At 33.7% G+C, this 27064-nt stretch overlaps 1 protein-coding gene across 1 annotated transcript; it reads right to left on the bottom strand.

Annotated features, from left to right (window-relative positions):
* LOC129219227 (apolipoprotein D-like) lies at positions 1-27064 on the bottom strand. Its single transcript, XM_054853550.1, has 5 exons — positions 26898-27064; positions 19312-19445; positions 18503-18591; positions 2801-2896; positions 1-211 (listed from the first exon to the last, which is right to left on the bottom strand). The coding sequence occupies exons 1-5, from the start codon at positions 27000-27002 to the stop codon at positions 72-74; spliced, it is 564 nt and encodes a 187-aa protein (XP_054709525.1). The 5' UTR covers positions 27003-27064; the 3' UTR covers positions 1-71.

The following is a 27064-nucleotide window of genomic DNA, read 5'->3' as shown; positions in this document are numbered from 1 at the left end:
ACAAAACTAATTACTTCAATTAATGATTTATTTGCTTTAAATTGGATGACCAATAGCGATTTTTCTTAAACTTATTCTTCGCAGTCCTTGTGTTCTTGATCAATCTTCATCAGACTCTTCTGGTTAATATCTTTCTTCTTTAGAATGTCATAATACTTCATCATTTCCTTGTCATCTACAGTCTTTGTTCGAGCAAGAATATTTACTTCCTCTGCAAAAAAGTATATGCAGTTATTTGTAAAAAGAGTTCTTTAAGGTTATTTATTTCTTAATAAAAATTATAATAAAGAATGAGCGAATAAGTGATGATTTGATGATGCCTTGTGTTACCAAGCGTATACTTGCGTATGAGCGGGAAAAGCATCGTTCAATAAAGGGGGGGGGGAAGGAACGACTCCAGCTGGAACACATGTGGGAGTGACATGAGGTCAATGGGGAAAGGAGCGAAACCTTTTTCAGCAATGTCTGGTATATGCGACGGTAAGCTGTATAGCAATGAGGTAAAAGCGGCATATTTCGTAGTATGTACAATGGACGTATCTTTTGACAATGGTATGTGAACATATTATGTTGCTCAATTTAAATCATTTACACTGTATTTTGTATCATAACAAAAATGTAACCGTATTTATGTAACCAAAAGCAAAAGTCATGTGATCACTTCATGTGTTCTTTTAAAGCAATAATTACGTACGTCATTCAGGGCAAATCAAACAAAGCAATCATTCGGACCTTGGATGATGGCGCTTTACCCCGTTCTCTATTTCGTCCCTCTTAGTTTCTCCATTATGACGCTAGATTTCGCGCCCGGGGATAATTTTTGTTAGTTTGAGTCGAGAACAATAGTTAGTTGTGGAAGTTCCACGAGTCTACTCCACTGCGTTGCTGTCAGAGAGCAATTATTATGATTTTTGAAAAGAAGAATTCTTATAATTCTATAATACTATAATGCTCATTTTGATTTTTTAGAAAGTGTTTATTTGATTGAAATTGATATATTTGTTTAAAAAAGGATGATTTGTTTAAGATAGGATGCAAATATTGCGGTCCCCTCCCTAGATTCGAGTGAAAGTGAGGATAATCATTTAATGCAGTGTCCTACATGCCTAAAACGTTTTCCTGAAGACAAGAATGGAGAAATGTGTGGGTGCGTTGCTCCTCGGTGTCAAAAAATAAGTTGTTGAAGCTTAAAAATACAATCTTAAAAATATTATTGTTAATGCAATATTATAGTTAATCGAGCTTTTTGAACCAAAAATGTGCAACCTGTGATGATTTAATTTTTAGATAAATACAATTTTTAAAACCTTGTTAATATTTTTACCTTGTTTTCCAACCTCTTTTACGAAACGTATTAGGGCGGACGAAAAGAGGGAAACTTTTTAAAATTTTGGTAAAGGTGTAAGGTAAATGAGCCTACTTAGACCAACTTATAGTTCATGTGCTAATTTCTCACTCATTGCTGATTTAACCGTCTCCAAACTTCGCACATTTATCAAACAATAAATAAAAAATAAGAACAAAGGTATTCCATGTGAAAATTTAGGTTTCAATAATATTTTTCAGCAGTTTCAACAAAGAAAGGCAACCTGACCAAATTAGGAGTATGGGTCCCCAATATGACCAAGTCTAATAAAACGAAATAAATAAATAAATAAAATTGGTTGTTAAAGAAAATTGAAAAATTCTTTATTGCCAGTATAAAAATATTTTAAACCACATTTAATAAACTCAAATCTTCATCAAAAATTCCGTATTTATTACAATGGAAAGCAGAGAGGTCAATCGTCACAACCAGGGCACTGGTAAGTCATTATTTTCTGCTTTTTCATAACTCCTTCGCGCAGTTCACGCGCATGTGTACAGCATATGCAGCACAGTACCATATCCTCTATCCAATTCTTCAATGTCTTAATAAGAACACATCAGTCCTAATAAAGCCTATCATGTTCGTATTTGGCTAATCTAGAGTTATCATGTCACAAGAAAAAAAATGACGGCATACACACAGCGACATTTTACTTTTAAAATTCATCAACTACATAAATTAGACTTTCTTGAAATATTAACAACCTTTTTTATACTTGTTAACTACAGTGTACCATGAAGAAATAAAATTTACTGTAAATAAGATCAAGCAATTTGAAAAGATTCTTTTGCAATAACTGTTGCTACACTTTTGTCTCTTGATAAACATGCTTATTGATAATGCTTATCTTTTGCTGAGCTTACTGACGACGATAAAATCACGATCTAGCTAATTTTCCCCATCCTACAACGAAAAATGAATTTCAACCTTATTGGTCTACATCTTCTGATTTGGCACAACCACCTTTTTTTTCTCTCAAAATTTGTTTTCAGAAAAAAATATTTTTCAAGTATTTAAGCTTCAACATGTGTGGACTTAGTCGGTGGTGTTCTATAAACATTTTTGGAATAATTGATCGTAATATATAGTACTCAGAGGTCAAAAATTGACTGGGGAACGAAATATGGTGTCTTTACCTTAAGGGGGGGGGGGAGGCAGGGTTGCCCACAAAAGCAAATGTGCAGAATTTTTCCACTTATTTTCTATTGTTTTCGTTACTTTTTTGACGTTGTCTAAAAATTAAATTTCAGTTTAGCGAAAAATTCTGATCAATTAAGTATAAAAGGAATTAGAACTAAGTATAGCTAAGTTCAGTACAACTGAGTGCACTGCTTTAAATTCAGTTTTAGAATAATGATCTCAGCAAGAAAGAAAAAGTTTAACACCATAGCTGAGTACGAAAATTCAAACTAAATGATCTACGTATCTTACCAGTATGAGACACCACTTTGTGAACGCAAGAGTACCCAAGGACGTAGTTTTCATAATCAGTATCTATGATCCAGACAGGCTTCCTCCTGGCCAAAACTGAAAGAAAAACAAACAAATAGTCATCTTTTCAACCGATACGCGTGCGTGACGCAAAGGAGGATAATGTGTTTATAAGTTTATGTATGAAATGTATGTTTCTATGCGGCGTTGTAGGGGCTAACCGCCTTGGCCAATTTTGGTAACTCTTAAGTCAATCGATTTGTCTTAACCTTTTTAGTGTCACTAAACTAAAAAAAAAACTAAAAACTAAAAAAAACTAAAAAAAAAAAAAAACTTAGTAGAAAAATGTATAAGCCCAGTAGTTTAGAATGTTATTAAGTACTACTGAATAGGGCTCGACCGATGGCATTTTTTGGCCGATGGGAAGATGCCGATTGTTGGCCGATTGTTCAAAGATTGCCGATGGCCGATAGTTTTCCTCCAAATGGCCGATTGCCGATGCCGTTGGCCGATGGCAAAAAAAAAAATTAAAAGATTAATTTGAATTCTGATATTTTTAATTCAAATTATGTTTTTTGCAATCACGAGTTGCGACAGGACCCTACTTATTGGAGTTATTGTTTCCAGAAACTGCTCCTGACCCCCCAAACCTGCCCTTCTCCTGGGCGGTTACGTGTGTATAGTTGTGTGTGTGTGTGTGTAGGCGCGCATGCATATGTAGGCTTGTGTGTGCGTAGACCTGTGCACAATCGCTAAATATTTAAGAAATGCTTGAAACGACGAGGGTGGGTTTGGGGGGATACCCTCTGATTTTGGAGTAACTCACAACATTAAACTTACGCCCCAACTTTAGTCTCATTTTTTTAATACACAATCGCTACCATAAACGCCTCGGAAGAGTTTCTGAATCTACTTCAGCACTTCCGAAGAAAAAATTCAAAAGTGCCTTTGATTTCCGAATTATGTCACCATTCAAAACGTCTTTAATCAATTTCTTACATTAACCCCTTCAAACCTGGTGTCCGGTATACCGGATATACTTTTGAACAGCTGCTAATCATTTAATAATTGATTTAATTAGTTGATTTTTTTTGGAGTTGACTCTTTACATTCTACTTATTATAATTTGAAGTAATTTTTCGTTTCGGGGTTGACAACACTGACATATAAGGATTGAGAGATAGAGAGTGGCTCATTTTTCCAACAATAAATTTTCATTTGAAAAGCGAGGTTTTTTCCTGATTTTTTTAAAAGTATACAATCTTTAATTGTTTCAAACGCTTATATTATCTTTCATAATTGTTTGTAGAACATTTTATAATGAAGTTTGTTCGGTATTTTATCGTTTTTGTATATGAAATATTGATTTCAAAAATATAAGTCAGGAATATTGGACGTGACATAACTTTTTTAATTTTTCTCTTACAAACTCAAAATTTTGTCAATAAGATACCCATTACCATAGTACACTGTGTACGAAATATCAACATTTTTGGTCCAATATTTCATAATTCCGACTGAAGTGGTTAATGTTCTAAATTCTTCCTAAATATATAAAGCTTGAAAAAAAATCTAATTTTAAGAATGGTGTTAGTTTTAAACAACTAAGAAGTACAACCTAGAGTTTAATTTCAGAAATTGAGGGAGTGGGAGGAGGGGCACGCAAGTGTTCTCGGAAATACAAAAAATAGTCATAAAAATAGACTTCAAAACAATCACAAACATTGAGCAGAAAAACCCTTTTAAAACTTGCACCCGAGTTTGTTTTGACGTGCAGTGGCGGATTTAAAAAATAGCAAACGTTGCAATTGCGCGAGAGGCCCATAACCATAGGGGCACTGTAGGAGTTACAAAAATGCTTATGATAAATGTTTTACAACTTCTGTGATAGAGAAATAGGGCCCCAAAATGTATTTCGACGGGCCTCAAACTTGTAGCTCCGCCGAAGCGATACAGAAAAGACTGCATTACTGTGATTCATATTACAAATATCGAAAAATTAAAAATTACCGTCGGTTTATCGGGAGTCTAACAAAATGAAACTAAACCGGTTTCGCCATCTCATATTTTTTCTATGGCCTCCAATTCGGCAATACATCACCAAATGATCGTCAGTCTGAGACGTTATATTAACTTTCCATTGAAATAAGTAATTAATAGCCACAAAAAATGAGTAAATAGGCTTTTTAGAACACCCGATCGAAAACAAAAAGGGAAGTGCACAACTGGAACGAACGCACATCCCATATGCGAAAATTTAGACTTCTGCAGCTTACCATTTTTGAGTTATGACTTATGAGAGATACATACGTACATCCAGCCGCAAGAAACAACGCAGTAAATAACTTGTTTGGTACCTGAATGCAGTATTAAAAACTCTTTCAGGGGTGATTAAAATAGAAATTCATACTGAAATTTAAGTGAACAATTTTCGATGAAAACAATAACTCCCTTTACTTTGTATTAAAAAGTAAAACAACAAAGGTCCTTTTTTTTTCAAAAACATCGGCCAATTCCATCGGCTTTTCGATGTTTTTTAAGGCCGATGGGCCGATGTTTCATGCAAGTTAGCATCGGCCGCCGATGCCGATGGCTAAATTGTCGAACCATCGGCGCCAATGCATCGGCCAGGCCGATGCATCGGTCGAATCCTACTACTGAGTAACTACACCATTGAAATAGTTTTATAATCGTACACAGGTAAGAAAAATTATAAATTCAAAAGCAGAATAGAAGGATCAACAGTCGGGGTCCATTCCTTTCTGAATCAAGGAACCCCGTAAAGTTTGAATGGGCCCCGACTTTTGATCCTTCTATTCTGCTTTTGAATTTATGATTTATCTTACCTGTGTACGATTATAAAACTATTTTAAAGGTGTAGTTATTCAGTAGTACTTAATAACATTCTAAACTATTGGGCTTATACATTTTTCTTTTCTTTTTCGTTTTTACGCAGTCGGGTTTTTTGTTTTTCTTTAATTATTTTTATTATAAAAAATTATACTTTATTTAAGAAAACGTGTAATGTGTGTGTGCACTTGCTATACTTCGTATTATATTTTTCTATAATTGTTGCAACGCCAGCACCTGCATGTAAAATACAGTAAATGTGGAACGAGATGACGTAGGATATCGTACGGTACTAGTAATTTTACGTCAAGATATTTTCTGACCAATTACATTCTATGTTCGTTTTGCGAGGATTGGGCCGTTTAAATTTTGTTGCTATCCTTGTATCCTCTCTTTTGCAAAGAAAACTTCTTGGATAATAAAATACTATATTTTAAATTATATTGTTTTCTAGTATTTTACAACTTCGTAATAAATTCTATTAGTTTCTTTTTTGACGGATTATTCAACATTTTCATGAAGGTTTTTTAAATGTTTTACAGCTTGCGGGCTATTTTAATCTAGCTTTTTCACTTTTTATTTAATGACTTTTTTCCTAAATCTTGGATTATTTTACGTTATGTGGGATAATTTTAATTGTTTGGAGATTTATCTTTCTTTTGATGGAAGTCTTTGTCTTATTTATTGCCTAGTTTTGTTTAAAAGTTCATTGAAAAGACGAAATAACGCATGTTATTAACAAGCAAAAAAAAAAAAAAGAAAAAAAACTAAGCCGTTAAATATTTTGAGTTTGAATGTGTTAGGAGATCTATACAACTTCAAACCAAACGTCAGCAGCCAACAAAACAAATTCGCCGCCAAGAAAGACGAAAGAAAATAAACGCGACCAACTTTACAGTTTACACGACAGAACAAGTTGGGGTTCTCTGGGTTTTTCACCCCTCTGTATCTCAGCTCCATGAAAACCCCCGGAGTTGATTTTTGGTATATTCAATCTCTAGTGGCCCCTAACGACGTAAACCAAAAGACGATCCCCTGAACCATAAGGAGGAGGAGGAATTTAAGTTAGAAAATCACTGTTCAAAAAAGTTTTCGCTTTCTTCAACAGGGCTACAGCCTAGACGAAAAAAGGAATCAAGCTGTGTCGTGAAGCTCGACATATATTTTACGGATCTCCTCTCTTTCTCCACTATCCTTGATCTCTATGTACGCAACGCTGACCTCCATTGCTCTCGGACAGAAGAAGCACTTCGGTCGAAATGTTTTAAAAATGTGTATGGCAACACAGAGTTGAGCTCGGCTGTGGCGCACGTGGGAAAAAGTCAGTTGAGCCACATCCGTTGCCTGTATCGTCGTGTCTCTTTTTTCTCTTCTTCAACAATTATCATCACCCGTGTCTTTTTTTATAAAAATGGAACATCTATAAAATAAGTTCTACATCAGATGACCTGCGGACATGTAAGAATCGCCTGAACGCTCCATTACGGTCTTGAATAGTGATAAAAATGATCCGCGAGCGTGGAATTTCGTATGGACTCTTCAACTGCGCTTCGTGAATGATAGAGATGTCCTCTAGGAATGGATCGGGCAGGGCTGCCCGCTGCTCACCGGGATCCGAATTGAGCCATGCGAACTGAACCATGCCCAAAGTGATGTATATGAAGCGTTCCATTGTGTGATCGTCCTTTTTTTTCGGGAGTCAGGATATATGTGGAGTTAGTGGAAGGAGATCGCCGGCATCCGCACCAGCCAGTCAAGTCCCCAAAGTAACAGTAAATGAATCGTCTTTTTATCTACAATTTGTGTCCTCATTTCTCCAGGTACCTTTTTTATATCTCCAATCCCAGATGATAAGTCACCATGGATACATTACCTTTTCTATGCACGTGCACAAACTGGGGAGGATCGTGATACGAATGGGTTATACATACATATTTCACACAACGCAAAAATCTAAGTTCTTTAACAATTACATTTAAAATTCTACTACAACTTCCCCATATAAATTTGGTGCCGTTGACCTTCCTCACCTGTTTGTTTGCGTGCACGGGAAAAGAAAATGAATTTTTATAGAAATAATTAACAATAGTAAAATGAAAGAACTCTATGATAATATTTTTTTTTAAATGAAAATGATCTTATCAGTATTATATGTCATCGAGAATTTTTAAATGTGATATATGATGTTTTTTACATGTGATATGTTTTAAATATTATTTTAAATAAGGAGTGTGTTTTGAGTACGATGTATTTCATCTAAATTTTTTTTAAAAAAAAGGGGAAAATTTTATAAGACTTGTAAGTCTTAAGTAAGAATATGCCTAATACTAGAAATCAGACACGGGATAATATGCCAACGGATGTGACTCTCTCTTCGGGGACACCCAGTTCCTCCGACCGGCCAGGTGTACACCCACACTTAAATATATCAATTCAAAATTTTGACGGAAGTGAGGATATGATTAATTTTTTTTTCTCCCAACTTAATGATGTCCAAACTTATAATAATTATACCCAAGGCATGATGATCAGTTTGATGAAATCAAAATTAACTGGTAATGCTTTAAAATATTTCCTTGAGTGCCCCGAATTCCAAGAAATTCAGACCATTAAAGAAGCTAAGATCATATTTGAGAAATTCTTCTCCTCAAATAACAAAATAGTATCAGTTACAGAGTTTAATAACATAAAATTGTTACCAGCGGAATCAATTAAGTCTTTAGCTCATAGGATTGATGCAATGGCGGTAAAAGTTTATTACAACTGTGATAAAAAGGCACTATCACAAATAAAGTTTGTGCAGTTTTCTAATGCGTTGCCCTCTGATATAAAATGTAAGCTGTTTGAAAAGGATGTAACTCAGTATGAGGAGGCAGTAACATTCGCACAGAAATGCCAGGATGCACAATTGTCTGCGTGTATGTCAGTAAACTCACATACATCCACTCAAAATGAATATGAAACTCAAATTAAGGCAATGCAAGAGCAGATTAACAATTTACAGGCGCAAAATCAAATTGAATGTCAATTATGCGAAAAGAAAGGTCATTCAGCTAAACAATGTCGCGGCTAACAAAGACAATTTTCGAATGGGGAAAAATTTCATGGGAACAGAATTAGATCTGAACCATATAATGTTAGGAATTAGGTATAACAACCATCAACAAAATTTTGGTTCTGAAAATAGGGGAAACAGGCAGAATATTGGTCACAGGGGACAATTTCGAAATAATATTTTCTGTCAATTTTGTAGCCGTCAAGGGCACACTTTGTTTTCTTGTAGGGAATATTTGAGTTTGAACCAAAATTCTTCAAATTATCAAAATCGTTCAGGTCATCAAAATTCCTCAAATCACTCAAATTTTAGGGAAAGGGGTAATTTTAGGCAAAACAGGGGAAATAATAGAAATTGGGGTGGAAATTCTCAAAATATTCCTAATGGGGATAATTTAAACTAGAAAAGAGACCTGCACTGGCTGATGAGTCAGGCTCTCAAAATTTTTTTTCATCAGCATGTCAAACTTCTAAAAATAAAAAAAAGTGTAGTTCAACTAATGCCATCGAGAAAACTGATGCGGATTCACAGACTGAAATTTCCACAAAAGATGAGTTTATTTATAATGTGGCTGATCATGATAGTGTTAACTTGCCCTTAATTGAAGGCTCTTTTAATAATCACAAAGCTTTGATTGATTCAGGATCGACAATTTCAATTTTGGCTAAAAACACATTTGAAAGCATAAAATCTGAGGTAAAATATAGATTTCTTTCTCGTAAAGTGTCGATTGCTACTGTAAACTCTTCGGTGGATTTCTCAGCATGTGCTGAAGTATCATTTAAATTGAACAAAATACATTTCAGACACACTTTTTATATTGTTGAACTTCCAAAAGAATCTAAATATCGAGCAATTTTAGGCTTTGACTTCATGTCCCGCCATAATGTATGTATGCACATAGATAAATATCTGATTTCCATCAATAATAAAGATATTCCACTTGTCGGTGCATACCATCCAAAAGAAATTCATGCTCGTCTTGTTAAGAAACTCATAATTCCCCCAAATGAATCATGCTATGCTTTGGTTTCAATGTCTGAAAATGTGACTGCTGAAAACTTTTTGTTTGACCCGTCTTTAAAATCCGTTGATCTTGAATGTGATCCTACTATTTACTCTTCAAATGGCAATAACATTAATGAATATCTAAATTTGTTACAAATTGATCAAAATGCTACTTTTCCAATTTCAAATTCTTCGAACAAATTGAACTCTGGTAATGTAAATAAATCATCAAAGCAAATCTATGTGTATATCAAAAATGTGTCGAAAACAAAAAAAAAATCACCTAAATAAAGGACAGGTTATTGGAAACATAATTTCAGACATTGAATTTGGAGCAGGGAATGATAAGAATGTTCAAAGGGAATATTTGAATTTAATTACAGCTAGTGAGGAGGTTTTACAGAAACGAAAGAGGAGTTAAAAGAAACTGATTTTGACTTAACCCATTTAGATAGTAAACAACAAGACCACCTAAGGGACATTTTAATGTCACATTCGGCTGCATTTTCTAAGAATTTATATACACTGGGATGTACTGATAAGGTAGTACCAAAATTAGACTTTATTCACAAGAACCCAATTAAGACGTTACCTTTCCCAATTCCGCAGGCTCTACAAATGGAGGCTTTAGAGCAAATTGAACAGTTACAAGCCGCAGATTTGATTGCTCGAACAAATACTGAGTGGTCGGCGCCTATGCTCCTTGTTCGTAAGAAGTGTACAAATAAAAATGACCCACCTAAATATAGACTAGCTATGGATTTGAGGCTAATTAACAGCATTTTAAAATCATCGTCTTACCCTCTTCCAAAAATAGCTACCATACTTAGCAATATTGCTCAATATAAATTTTTCACTGTATGTGACTTAAAGAATGCTTACTGGCAAATCAAACTCCCTGAAGAATACCAAGATATTTTGGCATTTACTACGCCTTTTGGTACATTTAAAAATAAGAGATTAGTTTTCGGTCTGAAAAATTCGAGTTCGATTTTTCAATCTCTGATGGACTCGATTTTAGAGGAATTAAATCTCCCAGCTTTGTTTGCATATCAGGATGATGTATTAATTTGTGCCCAGAGTTTCCAAGAGTCTGTAGACAAAATTACAGCAGTTTTGAACATTTTTCAGAAGTATAACATAACCCTATCTCCTGAAAAATGTATTTTTCATAAAACGAGTATAGATTATCTAGGATTTAGCATAAACAGGGTATCGTGTCACCAGTTAAATCCAACATAGTAAAAGTAACTTCATTTCCTATTCCCAAAACTTCAAAACAAGTCAAGAGATTTGTGGGATTATGTGGTTACTACAGACATTTGATTCCCTCATATGCGGAACTTACTAAACCACTTACCGAACTAACATCTCATAAAAATAAGTTTAAGTGGACTTCTGAACACACTAGGGCCTTTAATTTGTTGCAAAGAAATTTTTTCGCTGCACCTTTTGTAAAACTTCCTGACTGGTATAAAGAATTCGTACTAAATACTGATGCTAGTGGCATAGCGATTGCTGCGGTACTAATGCAGGAACATGACGGGAAATTACACCCTGTTGCATATTTTAGCAAAGCGCTCTCCAAACATGAGAAAAGGTATCCTGCAATTAAACTTGAATTAATGGCAATTGTAAAAGGGGTACAGGCATTTAAGTACCATCTTTATTCACGTCATTTTTGTATATTGACTGATAGTTTACCACTACAGCATTATAAAAAGATTTCATCCCCTGCTGATTTGACTACTAGATGGCTATTACAATTAAGTGAATATACATTTACTATAAAATTCATAAAAGGGGAATTAAATGTGCTTTCGGATTTTATCTCTAGAATTTCTGAACAGTTACCAAATGAAAGTCTAAAAGAAAATCAAGATCTTTTAAATTCTAGTGCAATTTTACCCGTAATAAATATAGAGGATGAGGACGAAACCGAGGGTAGTCTAGATAATTGGCAGGAAAATTTTAGAAGTATGACTAGTAGCTCTAGGGAAACTCAAAATTGTAGTAATAACAATCAGGAAAATAATGACACCTATGAGTTTGTAAATCAGCTAAATGTTTCTAATCGGAACCCACATGACCCTAAGTTAGAAATTTCTGATGAGTCATTTAGACAAGAACAGCAAAAAGATTCTGAATTAGCTGTAATTTTACAAAAAATGTCGTCAAAACGTAGAACTAAAAAAGTGGACCAATATTTTATCCACCCTTCAAGTAAGGTACTGATGTATGCTTTCAACGACAAGAAAAATAATGAAGTAGTACATAAAATTGTTGTTCCTAAGTCACTGAGACCTAAGGTTATGGCAATTGCTCACTTGGCTCATCAAGGGTTAGCAAAAACTTATGAGTTAATTAAACAAAAATATTTTTGGGTAGGAATGTATGCTGAAACATTGAATTGGGTTTATTCTTGTGATAAATGCATTAAATTGAAGCCTTATGCTATGCAAAAAGCTCCTTTAGGCAAAAATTTTATTCCTCATGAACCAGGTCATCAAATTTCTTGCGACATTTTGGGCCCCCTAGGGAATGGACAATATGTACTTACTGTGCTTGACAATTTCAGTAGACATATGCAATTATACCAAATGTCGAACATTTCTGCGGAATCTGTTGCAAAGCATTTGTTTACATATATAAGTATTTTTGGGAGACCCGCTGTAAATTTAACAGATTTAGGCTCACAATTTACAGCTGAAATGTGTGAGACCTCGTCAAAAACATTGGGTATTAAACTAAGACACACTTCTTCAGGTAGACCACAAGCCAACGGAAAAAGTGAAAGGATAAATACCGGAATAAAGGCCACTATTTTAGCAATGCAAGAAGAAGGGTATAATTTTTCACATGCGCTAAAAATTCACCAGAATTTGTATAATGGTTCTGTACACAGCTCAACGGGTTTTACTCCTAATGCTCTTCACTTTGGTAGGGAATTGGCTTTGATTTTTGACACATATAACCCTGATATAAAATGTGTTCAATTGGACAAAACTCAATATATGGCACTTGTCCTTGAAACCTTACAGAAACAGTATACCACAGCCTTTTCGAATTTAGAGAGAAAACAATATGAGCAAAATGTGAAGCAACATGAAAATGCTAAGCTCAGGGATATTAAGGAAGGGCAAATAGTGTACTTAAGATCTAAGGACAAATTTAAACCAAAATTTACTGGGCCATATCAGGTTATTAAAAGATGTAACGCAGTGAATTATTTAATTAAGTTTGCCAACAACTCTTTTGCAAATACATTTAAAGTTCATGTTGATAGATTAAGACCTGCAATCCACAGGAAACAACATTATCAGGGAAATAGCTCTAATGTCGAGGAACAAACTCAAGTGTATAAAACAAGGTATTACTTAAGAAGTTGTCAATATTTTTTTCACTTTTCTTGAGTCAGGGTGCACACTGATCAGGTTAAGGTTTTCTCTTCAATTCAAACTTTATTTGTTTACGTTTGTTATTTTGATGCTGGCATCATATTTGTTTTGTTTACAGATCTTGTTTGTTTTGAATTTTGGTTGTTTTTTTTTGTTTAAAAAAAAAATTCCCTCTGGTGATGGCAGCTTAAATTTTCATTATGAAGGTAATTTCTTGGTTATTATTTGGATTGATATTTGTTTCATACACTTTAGTTTACCTCTTTTGCAAAATTTTTAAGGGGAGGATATTGTGATGTTTTCCAAAGGATTGAAGTGATTTGTGTTCACACATAATCAGTTTGAACTTACAAATACACATGGCTGTGTTGGAGTGATCTGAAAACTGGTGTCTTCGAATATTTTGTACATAGTTTTTTTCAATATTTTAATTTGCATTGTTTGTGTATAATTTTTAATGTGTCTTTACAAAATTTGATTGAAGTACAGTGTGTATAAAAAAAATTGGTAATTTACAATCAGATGACAGTTTAATTATGAGCAATTGTGACAATCATCTTTCAACATCAAAGCCAAATGAACTTTTCAAAAAAAAAAAATTTGTTTTCTTCAAAAAAATTTTAGTGACTGAAACTAAGAACTTTTTTTGGTGAACTGTCAAGATAGTGTTTGCCACTAATGCAAATTTTGCAATTAAAATGAATACAAAGGAGGAGTATACATTCATAACAATTGTGAAGCATAGTCGAATATACTTTGATTAAATGTTAGTTAAACTTATACACTATTTTACGTACTATTTTCACCATTTGAAAATGTTTGGTTGTAAAGATTTCAAAAAAAAAATTTTCTCATGTTTTTTTTTTTAAATTGAAACTAATATGTTTTTTCTGTTGAAGAATCAAAAAAAAAAAAAAAAAAATCAGGATTAAGATTAAGTACAACGAGTTGAACCTTCTTGAGTGAAGTACTCGAGGTATCACTTGAGGGTATATGCTTGTGGAAAAATAATAATAATAATAATAATTTGTCATCAACAAATTATTTTCTGACATACTGTTCTGATGCATATAAGTATGTATGAATTTCTAGATACTTCTTTTTTGTATATCATGTATATTTTTATGATTGTTTAATCAAGCTTTTTCAAAGGTACCGTCTGAGGTACTGGTTTATGTAAGCACCCATGTAAGTGACTGGTTGGTGCGAGATGTTGGTTAGTGATAGGGTTTCATATACAAAAAATTTTTTTGGGGGTTTTCGTTTTTTTGTTTGTTTGGCTTTAAATTTTTCTTAACTGTGTGAGGAGGGAGAATATGTCGTGAAGCTCGACATATATTTTACGGATCTCCTCTCTTTCTCCACTATCCTTGATCTCTATGTACGCAACGCTGACCTCCATTGCTCTCGGACAGAAGAAGAAGCACTTCGGTCGAAATGTTTTAAAAATGTGTATGGCAACACAGAGTTGAGCTCGGCTGTGGCGCACGTGGGAAAAAGTCAGTTGAGCCACATCCGTTGCCTGTATCGTCGTGTCTCTTTTTTCTCTTCTTCAACAATTATCATCACCCGTGTCTTTTTTTATAAAAATGGAACATCTATAAAATAAGTTCTACATCAGATGACCTGCGGACATGTAAGAATCGCCTGAACGCTCCACTACGGTCCTGAATAGTGATAAAAATGATCCGCGAGCGTGGAATTTCGTATGGACTCTTCAACTGCGCTTCGTGAATGATAGAGATGTCCTCTAGGAATGGATCGGGCAGGGCTGCCCGCTGCTCACCGGGATCCGAATTGAGCCATGCGAACTGAACCATGCCCAAAGTGATGTATATGAAGCGTTCCATTGTGTGATCGTCCTTTTTTTTCGGGAGTCAGGATATATGTGGAGTTAGTGGAAGGAGATCGCCGGCATCCGCACCAGCCAGTCAAGTCCCCAAAGTAACAGTAAATGAATCGTCTTTTTATCTACAATTTGTGTCCTCATTTCTCCAGGTACCTTTTTTATATCTCCAATCCCAGATGATAAGTCACCATGGATACATTACCTTTTCTATGCACGTGCACAAACTGGGGAGGATCGTGATACGAATGGGTTATACATACATATTTCACACAACGCAAAAATCTAAGTTCTTTAACAATTACATTTAAAATTCTACTACAACTTCCCCATAAGCTGAAATTTTGCACGCACATTCCTTGTGCCCTACTGATGTGCCATTTGACCCTCTCCCCCATCAAATTGTACCTTCCCCGGGGTTCTGTTACATCCCCCCGGGGGGCTATGGTACTGATTTTTTGTATACATATTCTTGGAGGGCCATTGAGTACATATACAAAAATTCAACCCCCAGGGTCATAATGGGCCGGAGTAATTAAAGTTTGAAAATCACTAATTTCCCCTAAATTTTTATGTACTTACTCTCAGCTCATAGGGTCTGTTAATCTCTGACTGCAATTGCAAGGTTAGAACAGATCTAACAGTTATTCAAAAGTTGTCTTAGGAAATGAAATTCAATCAAGACTAAAACAGATCCAACAGTTGCAACTAGACGTTAAATCGCGGATATCCCAAATTTGCCACAGCGACTGCGCATGATGCACGCGGACTTAGTTCATTAAAAATCTTGCTTAAATTAATTGCAAAAATTTTGTCTGTTAACAAGTATCCACACACGTATTTCATATATTTTCAACTCTTAATGTGTTTGTGAAAAATGCATTAATTTAGAAAATAAGCAAACCAATAAAAAAGCGCTGTCTTTCGCTTTCAATTATAAAGTTTGATGTATGTATCAAAACTGAAAAAGAGGGGGATGGAAATTTTGTATCGGCAAAACTTGGGGGGGGGGGGAGGATGGCATTCTAATTTCATTCTTTAATTTGTTTCTCTGCTTAAATATAAACAAACATGGAATCTCAAAACAGAAAGCCCAATGAGCTAAGTCCGCGCGCATGCGCAGTCGCTGTGACAAATTTGTGATATCCGCGATTTAACGTCTAGTTGCAACTGTTGGATCTGTTTCAGTCTTGATTGAATTTCATTTCCTAAGACAACTTTTGAGTAACTGTTAGATCTGTTCTAACCTTGCAATTGCAGTCAGAGATTAACAGACCCTATGAGCTGAGAGTAAGTACATAAAAATTTAGGGGAAATTAGTGATTTTCAAACTTTAATTACTCCGGCCCATTATTACCCTGGGGGTTGAATTTTTGTATATGTACTTAATGGTCCTCCAAGAATATGTATACAAAAAATCAGTACCATAGCCCCCCGGGGGATGTAACAGAACCCCGGGAAGGTACAATTTGAGGGGGGAGGGGGAGAGGGTCAAATGGCACATCAGTAGGGCACAAGGAATGTGCGTGCAAAATTTCAGCTTGATTCCTTTTTTCGTCTAGTCTGTAGCCCTGTTGAAGAAAGCGAAAACTTTTTTTGAACAGTGATTTTCTAACTTAAATTCTCCCTCCCCCTTATGGTCCGGGGGATCGTCTTTTGGTTTACGTCGTTAGGGGCCACTAGAGATTGAATATACCAAAGATCAACTCCAGGGGTTTTCATGGAGCTGAGATACAGAGTGGTGAAAAACCCAGAAAACCCGAACATGTTCTGTCGTGTAAACTGTAAACTTGGTCGCGTTTATTTTCTTTCGTCTTTCTTGGCGGTGAATTTGCTTTTGTTGGCTGCTGACGTTTGGCTTCCTTGGCGTCCGGGACGCTTCCGCGTCCCGTGATTTACTATAGAAGTAATCCAATAAAATATTAAAATCTACATTTATTTGAGATGTTTCCTTTAATGAAGGATTATTTTGTTTTCATTTATAATCATTGATTTATGTCAATGTATTTCCCACGCATATAAAATTTCATTTTAGTCATACAACTCCCTCTTGGTGCGGCAGTGTAGTTTGTCAAAGAGTACATATGTAATGTAAATTTATATATTTTTATTTTACATATTTTCAAACTACGTGTACTGCAAATTTACTCGGATATTTTAATCAAATTAGCATAAAATATTATAATTAGAGCTCTGTCATCCGATATATAGTCAAAGATCTCATGAAAGTGAGAAACTCTTATAGAACTACAAAGAAGTATAGAAAATATTAATACTTTTCTTATTTCACGGCCCTCTGAATTTCAATGCTCTAGCTCAACTGATTTTCAAACTCGGATTGGAAGCTCTTGGATAGCAAGTAATCTTAACCAAATCGGTCTAGAATTTTTTGATTAGCATAAAAGCGCTAGATCAAGAATTGAACGAAAAGTTAATTTTGTGTGAATGAACACATGAATTTAAACATTGACTTGCCCTTGACCCCTCAATCGGAAACTCTTTGAAAATGTTATAATGCGGCTATGATGCACTAAATAACTAATAATTAATTGTATGGACATACTGAAACAATATGCCTAATATGTTATTACAAAAACAACAATTTATCCTACATCTAGAGCTTAGCGAAAAATTTTTGGAAGACGAGGTACCAGTCCCTAGTGTTGAAAGCGTTATTCAACTTCAGACGTGCAGTTCTTCACTTTTTAGGGATAATTTTAGAGAGGTTTAAACTAATGGTCATACGAAGTTTAAACATTTATTGTTTGGATTCAGTAACTTAAAACCTGCCTTGGAGAGTGTTTATTTCTTTTTATGACCTTCACTGAAAAGTATAAGTGTTTTTTACAGTGAATTGAAATAAATTGTTTCCTTAACAACACTGAAGATTATCTTACTGAAACCAGCGTTAAGTAACATTTCCGTTTATCCTGGAACGTTGAAAGTAAACATTGTTATACTTTAATAATAGCTTGAATTGTTATTACATGTTGTTACAGCCACTTTTATACTTTCGTACTCTGTATAAACTGACATTTTATAATTCGTTTTCCTTTCCTGTGAAAAGTTCGCAATGTGAAAAAAAAATGAAAAAACTTTATGAATTTATTTATTTATTATTTAATTCACTCGAAAACCGCCCTTTTTTTGGGAAAAAAAAAACATTGTTATAAATATTTGTTTCCTTGTTTTGCTTTTAGTATTGGAAATTAAAAGTCAGTACAAGTGAAGCTGCAATTTCAGCCTTAAACCTAGCTACTGATTTTAAGCAACAGCAACAAAATTCATGTTGCTGACAATTTTCGTCCGCGCATTATGCGAAAAAAAAAAGTAATATAATCATATAACATATAAAAATAAAAGTAATAAAAAGTAATAAAATCATATAAAATCGATACAACAATATCTGAGACGAAATTTTGTGGACGCTGCTCCATAACTAAAGCCTGCTTAACAATTAATAAACATTTTTAATGAAAATATGATGATATAGACTGAACGTAATCGGGGGACATGTTGTTAAAAGAAATGAAATAATAACTAACCTGTGCCCTTCAAAGGGTTCATCTGGAGTTTTGCTGGTTCAGACGATTTAGGGGTAATCAGCTCCGAAAACTCAGATTTAGATTTGCCACTGTAAAGAGAAATAATACATTTTTTGATAACACATCGATTTCCTTTGTTTAAGACTCTTACGGATATTAGCAAAACACAGAACCGAATAGATCGAATGTTATTCAACGTTTTCTGTCTGACAATTAACTAGCAAGCATTTTAGTAAGCAGATTCGTATATTTTTTGTGTATTAGATGACATTAGTGCTTGTTTAACTCTTGTTTCCACAAATCTACAATTAGTAGACTTAGAACTTCTTAGTTTTCTAAACTGATTGCTCATTGTTTTCATTTGCCCTCCAGTCTCTCGGGTCCGTACAGAGTTGCTGTCTGGAACTATATTTTGGATGCAGTGTAGAAACTTTTATCTCTTTTTTCATCCAAAAGAAGGCGAAGAATCTAAAGTTAAAACATTGAAAGTTGTTACCATCTTCTCCAACTAACCCTATCTTCTTTCAAAACTTAATCGATATTTAGCCCTTTCTCATATCTGTTTGTTATATTTGAATGACATCTTTATGGCATTGTATGTTTATGAAATCCAAAAGTGCCAAGTGTAAAACAGTTGTGTTTTATGATTAGGGTTTTGGTAAGTTTGAGTATTGGTAAAAATTAATGGAGAAAACTTAATCCTTTGTTTGTAAATGGAAGTTAAAAAGCTGAAGTTTAAATCTGAGTAATAAGTTCTAATCATGCGCCCTCATTTTTCAGATTTCAGATTAAATCTATGCCTAACTTACGTAAGAACGGATACATATTTATGAAGAAGGCTGGCCTTGAGTTTGCCTTTGCTTTCCAATACGTATTTTGAGCATCTTTTAGCAAGCAAGTCCACTCCAGCAGTTCCTTCAATTTCATACCAAGTTCCAGCAAGCTGAGAAATAATGAGAAATTTTTAAATACTGAGACAACTCAAGCTACTGAAATGAAATAATTATACACAATATTAAATAAGTAACATTAAAAGTGTTTTGGCGGAATAAATATATGATATTTTGAATACTTTCCTAAAGTAAATCCTGCCAAACCATTTCAAATTTGCAGGAAATTTAATCTACAGAATAGGCTTGAAATAGGCAAAAAGTGGTTCCTTAACTTTCTTGTATTTCCGCAATGATTTATAATAAGTAAGCTGTTAAACTTGATTTGTATCTAGAGACAGACCAGTTTGCTGGTTTATGGCCGCATGTGATTAATTTAAAACTGTCGTAATATTTAATTCAACAGCAAGTTACCACATTAAAATATAGTGCATCAGTGAAAATTTCATTGCTATCACATTATTCGCAAACGCTAACGGAAAATCTCCATTTCATATACAGACTGCCCTTTAGTAAAGCTCTCTAGACCAGTTGTTTCTACTCTTCAATGATCTGACCCACTATGTTTATGCAAAGTCTTTACGCAAGTAGGAACCATAAATGAGATTTTTGTCGTCAGCGGTCAAATTTGAACTATACATTAGAAATCCTTCAGTTTCAAAAAAACTACAAATTAAATATTCAGAAAAGGCATGTTTTACATTAAATATGCATCACACATTACATAGAACCGTAAATAAAACCTCTATAATACTCAATAAACATCCGATACACTTTTTGTATTCTGTTAGTCGAGTTAAAAGGAAATATAAAAACATTAAATCGCACAAATTTGCAGAGAACTGCTAGCACGTGTTTCGGGGTTTCAAAGAAGTCCTTTTACAACGTAGAGAAGTGAGATCTTGGATTAAAAGTTATCCTGCAGTTCTGCTATTTTGTGCGATTAAATGATATTATATTTCCTTTTATTTTTCTGCACAAAGATATTTCTTTATTTTATTTTAATTTTTTTTTGTTTGTTGGATTGCTTAAAATTGATTAAGTACACGTTGAACTTCCTCTCAAAGTGGATAGGTATAGGTTTAATGAACGAAATTTTACTTAACGGACTTTTAAGACAGAGCAAATTTTCTCTAAAGTTTACATAGTATGGGAGGCTGGAACTGGTTGTGACAGGGGTAGGTTGTTACAGCGGCGACAAATAATGTTGTGGAAGAACTGAAAGTAGAAAAAAGGTCCCGCTACCCAACGGCCATTACATAGCAATCACCAGTGACGCTAGCACTTTGTGAGAGAAGTCAGAGAAAGGTCATGTCAAAATTTCATGTCTGTAAAATTTTCAGTTTTTAGTAATATTGGTCTGAAACGTGTTTTAAGAAAATCATAGCTGTGTGTTAATGTGATATTTGTGTTCTAGCTCTTTCTTTACGAGATTCGTCCACTTATATTCAATTTTCTTGGTTCATGTTTTTCTCAAGCACCTTGAATGATCGATTTTGACGTTGAAGCTAAAAGTGACATTTGCTCGAGACAAGGTGTGAAATGTCACTACCTGCCCCGTAGTGATTCTTGCTAACTGCTTTAATTTAGTTGTCTTAAAAGGCTGGCTATCTCTCTCCCTGAACTCAAAAGTTTGATTTTTACTATAGTAGTTGCTTGTTCTTGTACATGTGTTATTCACAACAAATGTACTTTTTCTTGATCAAAAAGTTGCTGCAAGATCAACAAAATCCCATGTTAAAATCGCAAATCAGGAATTTTGACTGTTACACCAGAGAAAATTGCATTGAAACTAGAACAAGAAGCAAAACAAAAAACAGGAAAATATAAATAGAAAATTAACGGGCACTAAAGAAGAAAATATCACTAATTAAGGAAAGAAAATCAGTGACGAAAGTTAACAGAGCAAGAAATTACAGCTAAGAGAAGTAAAACCTCTAAAAACAGGACAGCTTTAAAGAAGAAGGTGTTACATGACTCAGATGAAGAAAGATTAGAAGTATGGTTATTATTTGTGTTTTATTTGTTGTGAACCGTTTGCAGAGTTGTTGTGAATGGATTTAGCGTGTAAAAAATGGTCGCACGTGAGTTTTCCCAGGGAAATGTACCTTTTGTGTGCTTGAATTGTAAAAGCGATTCTTCAGATTACGAAGACTAAAGTAATGCGTTTCAGTTTTATTTGATGGTTAAATTTTTTGGCTCAAGAATTAGGCACAATTTATGAGTCATTGATAAGGCATAATTCATGTTTTAATAATTTTATTAAGTTTTTGCTAAAGAATTAACATTACTCTAATTATTTTTCAATTCAGAATATTGTTAGTTTATGTTATGATGAGGAATTATAACGTTACATTATCAAAAGAAATAATGTAACGAAGTTTATGTTCGATTTAAGATCATAATATTGTTTATGGGTAAAACAATTTTTTGTTTCAATGGTGGTATATAATGCTCCATAAAGTTAGTCTTTTATCAAAATTAAGCAAAGAAACTGTTCTTGTTCTCATTTTAAAATTTGAGAATCGGTTCGTTTTTTTGCAGTCACAATCTACCTCCGACTGTGTAACAAACAACACCTGGTGCGAGGTTAAAAATTACACAGTTCTTTTCCACTTCCTTCTTTTTCTAATAGACATGTAGGGAAATATGGGGAAAAGTGAAATAGCGGGGCAAAGTGAAATGGTGAAATATTTACTCTGCTTTCAACTCCACCTATCTGTTATTATTTTAAGTATATAATACCATATGTATTCTATTCCAGTTAGGAAAAAATACAGCCGAAAATTAAAGCATATGATAATACAGGCAATTTTCAAAAATTGATACTCATATTGTAATATTTTGTCGTAAGTCAAAAATTATTTTTGTTACTATAAAATGATAAAGTTCTTGTTAGTATTAGCATTTTAAATATTAATTGAGTCCTCCTAATATTCAATGCAGTATTAATTTAGTTAACATTACGCTTTTTTATTTTAAATAAATTGTACTATTATTCAAATAAATGCGGGGCAAAGTGGATGGGGCAAAGTGAAATAGTTTGTTTCATTCGCTCACTCAATCATTTAATATAAATCACTCACGTTTTCATTTATTAATTAATTCATTTACATTCCTTCGTTTATTCATTCACTAATTTATTCAATTATTCACTTATTTTCGTATTTTTTCATTCTTTTACTCGTTTCATTCATTTTTCTTTTTATTAATTAAATTATTCCTTTAATTATTCGTTTATTGTTTTATTATCTTTTCATTTATTCATTTAAAATTTTATTTACTCATTCTTTTGATCAAAAATATGTTTTATAATCGAACAAAAAATATTTCATTAGAAAAATATTTTATTTTTCACTTTGCCCCATAAAAAAAGGTGAAAATTTTCCACTTTTTTTTTGAAAACTCAAATTTAGTGCCAAAAATAAAAAATATTGTTTCAACGCAAGTTTTATCATAAAATACAATGTTCTTTTTTATGTACTGTAATTTTCAAAACAAATGTCCGATTTGTTCATTTTGAAAAAACTCAGTCATCGTAACCATTTCACTTTGCCCCATATTCACTTACCTTTGCTATTTTAAAATAAAAAAAAATCTGAGTGATTACTTAATCAAACAAAATTATATTTACTTAAAGCAATCCATTGTAGAAAAAGTTGTGACAGTTTGTAAGAAGAATGTCTGTAAAGATAAGCATAGAAACCGAGACTACACAGATGGTATTTTCACGAAACAACTATCTACTTTAAATTTCAAAAGATAAACTGGTTGAGAATAATTTACGGTTAAAATGTTGAAATTTCATAACTTATAAAATGTGTAAAAGTACAGAAATGGCTGCAAACAGTTTAGTCAGCAAACAATAATTTTTAGGGACATAAAAGGTTCAAGCTAATGATGAAACATAGCAGTGTTTTTTTTTTTTTTTTCATGCAATATGAATTACGTGTAAGCCGAAATAAAGTTTAATATAAATGATTAATAAAAGTTCATTTATAAACTTGATAAGCATTGCATTTAAAGCAAAAAAAAGTGTTTTTGGTGCAGTGTATATACGTATATATGCTTATATACTTTTTAAGTTAGTGATTTTAAACGATAGTTGAGAAGTATGCAAATAAGTTTACTTATATCTTCAAGAATTATTCTTACAGCGAGGTATGAGTTTTCATTATTTATGAATTATTTTGTTCCTTATCCTGCTGCTATAAATTTTCTTAAAACTACTACACAAAGTAGAATTTATGTTCATGCTTCAAAAATTTATCAAGAAATGACATTTGGGTGATTCTCCAAAAACATGACATTTTCCAGTCAGATTTTTTTTTTAAATAAAAATCCTGAAAAAATCTGAAAAAAATTATTCTTACTCTTTGTTAAGAACTTATTAAGGGTAAACTAGAGGGAACTCACTTTAACTATGCTACACCCTCAAAAGAGGGGGTCAAATTTTCATACAGCAAGAGACTGACAAGCAGCACCAGGAAAGTTACAAAATGAATTTCTTCATGGGTTATTTAAAATGTAACTATAGTAATAAAGAAATAACTGAAGCCTAAATCAAAAAGTATGGTTATTAAATGACAAAACAAAATTAATGTAAAACCTCCCTTAACGGACACCCCCAATTTCTTAGAGTACAAGTCCAATATAGGTTTTTCCAAATTATTCACTTTGAATAGCTTACACTACGAATAACGACATTCATTTCAACAAGAAAAAAAAAATCGATTAGTACATTAAAACTTTCAAGTTAGCCATGCACAGTATGATAAAATTTTCAAAAAGAAAATTTACCTTCTCATTAGCTGCGAATCGTTTTAAAGTTCAGGAAAAACAAACATAAAAAAAAAGGTAATCAGCAATATTAATAATATATATTTTACTTTTAATTTAAAGCAACTGCGAAATTTATAGCAACTTCACTTACCTACTCGAGCAATATTTAGATAAACAAATGTCTAACCAATAAATCTCTTTTAGAACGCTTCGTCTGAATAACAACAAAAAAATTAAATAAATAGAATTATTCCACTGATACACTTTTTATCTTATTTTCAAACTAATGTAATATAAATAAATCCTTCTCTTCTACGAAATGCATTACCAATGCTTGAGAAATAATGCTAGGAGAGTGATTGTTTTAGGACAGGAGTTGATAATTTTTTTTTAATGGAGGAGCACGACACTTTTTTTAGGCCAGGATTATAACAAATTCCATACAATTTGCCCGTTATGTAGGCCCAGGATTATATTTAAGGTAATTAATGTTATTTTTCTATTCTAACTTCTTAATTCAACCACACACTACGAGTAGAGTTAAAATTTTTTGTTTATTTAAAACAGAAATACATTGTACAGGAGAATGACAGCGAAAATTTTTCATACCCTATTCTTGAACTTCAAAATTTTAATGAGAACAGCAGACAAATCATTTTAACAAAATACTCCAGGAATCCAACAAAATGGTGATAATAAACAGTTTTATAGAACAGCAGATTAAAGATTCCTTTTTTTATCTATAATAATTGAACTCATTCCCAGGACAGGAGAATGACATGAAAACCTGGGGACAAAGTTTAAAACGATGTACCTTGATGATTTAAATAATTAAATTTATTTAAAGAATGCTTTTTTGCACCTTTAAGTATGCTTAATTTTGTACGAGAAATTGAATTTGTGGAATGTTGAAATAAATTTTTTAAATAATTTAAAGTCCATTTGAAAAACGGATAGGGACACGCCAAAAGCGTGACTTTCTGGTTATTCAAAAACTTTGTAGAAAAAATTAAATGAGTTATTGTTTTAATAAGAGTAGAATAACATCAGATAAGTTATTTCTAACTATTAAAAAAATTAAAACACTTTCTGTGTTAAACATTTTTTTGTGTTAGGCTACGGGGACATAGACTGGTGGACAATCGCTAAGGACGGATTCCAATGGGCTATGTAACATGTAAAAAAGTAAGTGTAATTCGATGCTAAATGAAATAAACTAATGCTAGAACTCTAGAACATTGCAATGACGATAATTTATTTTGCTCTGAAATCCAGAAAGCGTTTAAAAGTGTTCAAAAGCCAAACAGTCATTTTGGGCTGTATTCGTAAAAGTGAATAAATGTAATTTCCGCCCCCAGGCGCTCCGGCGTAAGTTGTCAATGTGGGATATGGCTACCATGGAGTGGGATGCAAGCTTCCATACGTCGTGTGATGCTTTACACAACATTATCCAGCCGCTGTTGGGGTAATTCATCCCATTCTTCTCTCAGTCACGGATAAGGGTGTCTTTGCTTATTGAAGGGCGTTGTCGACCAACAAGACTGCTCCCCAAAGCATCTCAAACATTTTCAATATGATACAGATCTATAGAAAGTGCTAGCCATCCGATGGGTTGAATATTTTGAGTAAGCTAGACACTCCTGGACAGTGACTGTTAATGATATGTTGAGTTGCCATCCATGAAAACGAATTGATCGCCCACAGAACACGTGAACATGAGGCAGTAGAACAACATTAATGTATCACTAGCCGTCATAGTCTTGTTTGGAAGCACACGAGCGACGTACGGCCATTGATCATAATCCTACCCGTACCATGACACAACTTGTAGGATACTAGTCCTTGTTTTTGCCGGCTTGTATGCTGTACCACTCTCATGCCAGGTTGATTGTCGTCCACAATTAGACGAGAGACTGAACCTGATTTCATCTGAGAATTGTACACAAGCCCAGTCAACTTCTCTCCAATTGCGATGCTGAAGACATCATAACAAGCGAGCAAAACACTGACTTGTAGACAATGTGATGTACAAAACAAGCTAACGGGCGTATAGTCTTACTGAATTCAAACGTCTGGTTACAGTTTTTCGGGATATTTGCTTGCTAGTTGCAGCAAGGAACTGCTTTGCTACCTCAGTAGCTGTGATGCGCTGGTTATTTTTTGTTGCTAGCACTAAGTACCAATCTTCTGCTGATGTCGTATTGCGTACACGACCTCCCTCGTGACATTTTTTACACATACCATTTTTTTTGAATTGATTTCCAAACTCTTGAAACTACTCTCTAGCTGACGTCAATATCCCTGGCAACATCTAAATTTTTCTACCCTTCGTCGATGTTGTCAACCACACGGTTGCCGATAAAATCATCTGAGGAATGTTGGTAAGACATACCGAAAAATGCAAGTTCGTCAATTGCTTCTTTCCCATCAAACTTTGATTGTGAACAACAATGGTCATCAAGCACCCAATTCTTTATATCGCTTATCAGCGCTATCACGTGACCAGCAACGTCGTGAGTCTAAAATTTGCTTACTCACAACACGTTTTACTGTGTCCCGAATTTATACTTATTTTTCCACATTTCCTTGCCTTCCATTTTGTGGTTGCTATTGCCATCTGTCCTTAGCAATTGTTCACCAGTGTAACATTGTAAGGATTTTATAGAATCACTCATCTGTATTGAAGAAACATAATAAATACAGCTGTAAATAAATGAACTTACCTTCTCTAGTTCAAAGTCCTTCATCACTTCAGGAGTAGGACATGGGCCCATACCAGCTAGACATACCGTAGCTGAAAGGCTAAGGAGCAGGAGTGTAGAAAACATATCGTCTGGAATACCTTTTAGTTGTACAATGCTTTTCAGCGTACTGAAGGAAGCTGCAGAAT

This window comes from Uloborus diversus, chromosome 3 (assembly GCF_026930045.1).
Source record: "Uloborus diversus isolate 005 chromosome 3, Udiv.v.3.1, whole genome shotgun sequence".
NCBI lineage: Eukaryota > Metazoa > Arthropoda > Arachnida > Araneae > Uloboridae > Uloborus > Uloborus diversus.
Note: the sequence above shows the minus strand (reverse complement) of the source record. Positions and strands in the feature narration are given on the sequence as shown.

Bases quoted from the DNA above. Each gene is read 5' to 3' on its own strand.
- LOC129219227 (XM_054853550.1), bottom strand. From the start codon at position 27,002: ATGTTTTCTACACTCCTGCTCCTTAGCCTTTCAGCTACGGTATGTCTA. The intron at 19,446-26,897 runs GTAAGTTCATTT...ATTATTTCTCAG, and splicing joins AGGACTTTGAACTAGAGAAG to CTTGCTGGAACTTGGTATGA. The intron at 212-2,800 runs GTAAGATACGTA...ACTTTTTTGCAG, and splicing joins CAAAGTGGTGTCTCATACTG to AGGAAGTAAATATTCTTGCT.